Source organism: Corapipo altera, unplaced genomic scaffold (genome assembly GCF_003945725.1).
Source record: "Corapipo altera isolate COAL_440 unplaced genomic scaffold, ASM394572v1 113, whole genome shotgun sequence".
Classification (NCBI taxonomy): Eukaryota; Metazoa; Chordata; class Aves; order Passeriformes; family Pipridae; genus Corapipo; species Corapipo altera.
In genome coordinates this window covers 9,429,089-9,433,251 of record NW_020884895.1, presented here as the reverse complement: position 1 = coordinate 9,433,251, position 4,163 = coordinate 9,429,089, and the positions used below count along the sequence as shown (strand labels likewise).

The following is a 4,163-nucleotide window of genomic DNA, read 5'->3' as shown; positions in this document are numbered from 1 at the left end:
GGCGGGGCGCAGGGCGGCGGGGCACAGCGCGGCCAGCTCCAGGGAGCGCAGGTCGCGGCGGGCCAGCGGCTCGGGGCTGGCGCACAGCACCTCGCCCACCACGCTGACCGAGCTGAGCGCCTCCAGCCACTGCTTGAGCGGCACCAGCTCGCAGGTGCAGTCCCAGGGGTTGAGCTTCAGGTCGATCTGCACGATGGCGTGCAGGTGCTCCAGCACCCCGGCCACCGGCAGCGCCAGGAAGTGGTTGTTGCGCAGGTTGAGGCGCGCCAGGGAGGTGCCGGCGAAGGCGTCGGTGGGCAGCGTGCGGAGCAGGTTGTCGTTGAGGAAGAGGAGCTTCAGGTTGGGCATGAGGCTGAAGGCCGCCGGCTGGATTTCCCTGATCAGATTGTACTCGAAGTACAGGTAATGCAAACTCTGCAGGCCCCGGAACATGCCCGGGGTGAGCCGCTCGATGTCGTTCCCGTTCAGGTACAGGCTCTTGAGGTTGGGCAGGTTGATGAACGCCCCGTCCTGCACGTAGGAGATCCGGTTGTTCCCCAGGTGTAAGAGATCCAAGGAGGAAAAATTCCAGAAATCGGAGCGGTAGATTTTCTGGATCAAATTCCCGCTCAGGTACAGCTTCTTGGCGTTCAAGGGCCTGGGCAGGAGCTCGGAGATGTTGTGGAACCCTCGCTCCTTGCAGTTGACCGTCAGGCCCAGGTCGTTGATGTGCAAACTGCAAGAGCAGCCGGTGGGGCAGATGATGGGGATGGGGGGCCGGGTCTGGTAGGCAGCCACGGGGGGTTGGTTGGGCCCGGGGTACAGGCCGCGGGGGGTCGGGGGAGGCCGGGGCGCCCTGGGCTGCTTGGTGGGCTTGGGCTGCTTGTTGGACGTTTTGTACTCAACAGAGGAGGCGGTGAAATGGAAGGAGGACAGCATGGAGGAAGGCTTCGTAGGCCACGCGTTCTCCTTGCTGGACGACAGCTGAGGGATGCCCAGGCTGGCTTCCACCTCGGAGTCGGACAGCATGGGACACAGCTTGCTTCTCTTGATCTCCCTCAGGTCCTTCCCGTGGAAGTGGAAGGGGGTCTCGCAGGTGATGTCCCCCACCAGAGCAGTGTAGGGGATGCGCTCCAACCAGCTCTTCAGCTGCACGATCTCACACGTACAGTTCCACGGGTTCTCCTCCAGCTGGATCTCCATCAGGCTCCTGCCAATATGATCCAACATCCCGCGGTACGAAAGGACTTTTAGCCGGTTCCCGCGCAAGTCCAAGTGGGTTAAGGACACAGACTTAAATAAATTGGTGGGAAGCATGGGGATGAGATTGTCATTTAGGATAAGGACCCTCAATTTACTTAGGTTTCGAAATGCCCCGCTTTCAATCCGTTTAATGACATTGTAATCTGCCTGCAGATATTCCAGACTTTCCAAACCCAGGAAAGTGTCGTTCCTGAAAATGTCCAATTTGTTTTCGTGCAAATACAACCTCTTCAGAACTCGGAGCCCATTAAAAGCCCCCGTCTGAATGTCCTGCAGTGCATTGTTCCCAAGGTTAATAGACACAGCATTGTTCAAGTGAAGAAAACTGTTGGTGTACAATTTCCTCATGGAATTCCTCTGCAGATAAAGTTTAAAAGGTCTCGACCACGACTCTGTTATCTGACTAATATTTATAAATCCTTTGTTGTCACAATGTATATGGAAAAGGCTCTCCTTCACTTCACAGTAACATGGATCAAAGCAGGGCTCATCCAGTTCCTCCGAGTCCTCTATCAAGGGGATAGGTGTAGTCCATGCTAGAGCAATTGTGCTTAGAAGAATTATCCACAACATCCTTCCTTTATGAAGTGTCTCTGCCGTGGAAGGTTTCATCATTTGTTGGTGTTTACAAAACTGCAACGGGAAGAAAAATGCAGATTTCAGTACTTCTGCCCCGCTCCTTTTATTTAAGCCCCTACCTGCCAGACTCGTGTTAGGCTCTTGGAAAGTTCAGCAATTGTTGGGCAGACGTTCACAACCAACTCCAGGGGTGTGGGATGGGCGAGCCTTGCCCTGATTTATACTTAAGAGATGGTAGACGGTTCCATCACGCGATAGCAGCCTCCCTTCTCCCCCTCCCCGTGGTAAATGCCACCTATAAAGAGGACGGAACATGCAGCCCCACACAGCAACACGAGCACACACGGGATGGACGTGTTGCATCTCTACATGATTTCCACCGTAGGACCAGCGTTTGGAACTCCACAGATCTCACACTCGGGTGCTTTGTAGCCATCACAGCCCGCATTGGCTACGGGGGGGGGGGGGAAACACCAGTGGGCAGATTTCTCCGGTGTCGCACTCCATCCTTCATCCATGCAAACTCCCAAAGTTATTGAGCCTCAACCCTCGAACCCCTCTCCCTCCCGGCTCAATATATTCCACACATAAGTTCAGAGGAGTGTGCAGGGTTTGCTGATGTCCCCGGCAGAACGGATCCCCTCAGAAATCCCCACAGTATCTTTACCGGAGTAAATGGTTAACAGCCCTGATTCCAAAGGGAAGCTTCCCCTCGCAAATGCGCCGGTGAATTAATGCAACTGGTATATTATCAGATAAATACACACCACATATTAGTCATTTTAGCTGATTAAAGCGTTTAGAGATGATTAATCTTTCTAAAGCACATGCCCATGCGATCAGCAGATCTAAAGGGAAGTGACAGCTAAAGAGGCACCTAGGATTGAAACGCTCAGCCTGCCTTGGATTAGGGCATTTTGTGCCCCCAGGACCAAGCAGGAGACCCGGTTAAAAAGCTGAAAGTGGAAGAAAAAAAAAAAAAAACCTTGACACTTACCAGCCGATAAATTTGCTATCCTACTATATACGTTCCCGAATGAAGACACCATTCTTCTCCAATCAGATGAAAATAATGCTGCACTAATGAGATGCAGCTCCTTCAACATATGGTTTCACCCTTCCTTTCACCAGATATTTTAAATGTATGGGCACAGAGGAACGCTAAGGATGGTAATAATAACGGCGGTGATGCAGCCTTCCTTGAATCCCTGAAATGCCCATTAGAATCATTCGGAGCGATCGTTGCTTTTAGTCTTAATCTCTCAATAGGAAAGGTCCTTTTTGCCTTCCTCGTGCAAGAACTAGAAAAATTTGCCCCCCATCCACAAACTTAAGAGCAGAAAGATGCATTTAGGGGAGAGAAATGCCAGAGGAACAGAAATCCTTAGGATCAACTTGCAAATGAAACCCTCCCCTGTGGGAAAGAGGAGATGGTTGAAAGCATGAAAAGAGAAATACCCTCTGCAATTAAAACCAGCATCTAACTGGGGAGAAGGGAGAGAGATGAGAGCTATATTGCAGTACCAGTCTCTCTGTCTCCTTTGCAAAATATTAAGTTCTTTCTCTTCTGCAAGGGCTGTAATAAAAATAAAAAAATAAATAAAGAGGATTATTATATCTTCTTTTTGGAAGAGGGGGGTGTCTTTGACCCTAGGCGGAAACAAAAGGATCCAGAAAGGTTGTACTTACCGGTTTGCAGGAGAGATTTTAGCACATCGTTACAATAGAAAAAAAGCAAAAGAGGGAAAGGGGGGGGAAAAAAAGCTCGACTTTAAAGATTGCTGGTTTCTCTCTGCCTCTCCCTCTCTGTGGCTCTCTCTCCCTCTCTCTCTACTCCTGCTGAAGCTGAGGCAAAAGGAAAAAAAAAAAAAGGCAGGAAAAAAAAAGAAGCAAGCCTGAAACGTGCTGGGAATGCAATGAGCCCCTCAATGATCTTCTTTAGGATGCAGAGCTGCTGTTTGGCACACTCAATGGAGGAGGGAGGAGAGGGGCTGCTGCAGGCTCCAGCGCCGCCGCCGCCGCCTTCTCCGGGCAGCGGCAGCGCGGAGCGGGAGGCTGGGGCGCGGCGGAGCGCGGGCTGCGCTCCCTCCCCGTGTGCGGGTGTGTGTGTGCGGTGTGTGCGGGGCGGGTGTGTGTGTGTGTGTGTGTGTGTGGTGCTGTTGTTGCCCTGGATCAGGCTTTTCCACGTCATGAAAATGAGCTTCAAGAAGGGGAACAAATGAAGGGGGCGCGCTTGGCTCCAGGTCGGGGGCGCGCATTTGGGAAGCCCTGACTATACAGTTTTTTTGGGTGGTTTTTTTTTTTGCCTTGCCTTTTCTTTTTTTTTTTTTTTTTTTTTTTTT

The 4,163-nt window shown here is 51.6% G+C and overlaps 1 protein-coding gene across 1 annotated transcript in view; it reads right to left on the bottom strand.

The window, feature by feature from the left end:
* The window catches only part of SLITRK3 (SLIT and NTRK like family member 3), a 14,931-nt gene extending 11,289 nt beyond the window's left edge, over nucleotides 1–3,642 (bottom strand). Inside the window, exons 1-2 of the mRNA XM_027647331.1 lie at nucleotides 3,511–3,642; nucleotides 2–3,397 (exon numbers count right to left, since the gene is read on the bottom strand). Coding sequence (XP_027503132.1) covers nucleotides 2–1,857 — 1,856 coding nt within the window. The 5' untranslated portion in view covers nucleotides 1,858–3,397; nucleotides 3,511–3,642. The remainder of the gene's footprint in view (nucleotide 1; nucleotides 3,398–3,510) is intronic.
* Nucleotides 3,643–4,163: the final 521 nt, after the last annotated feature.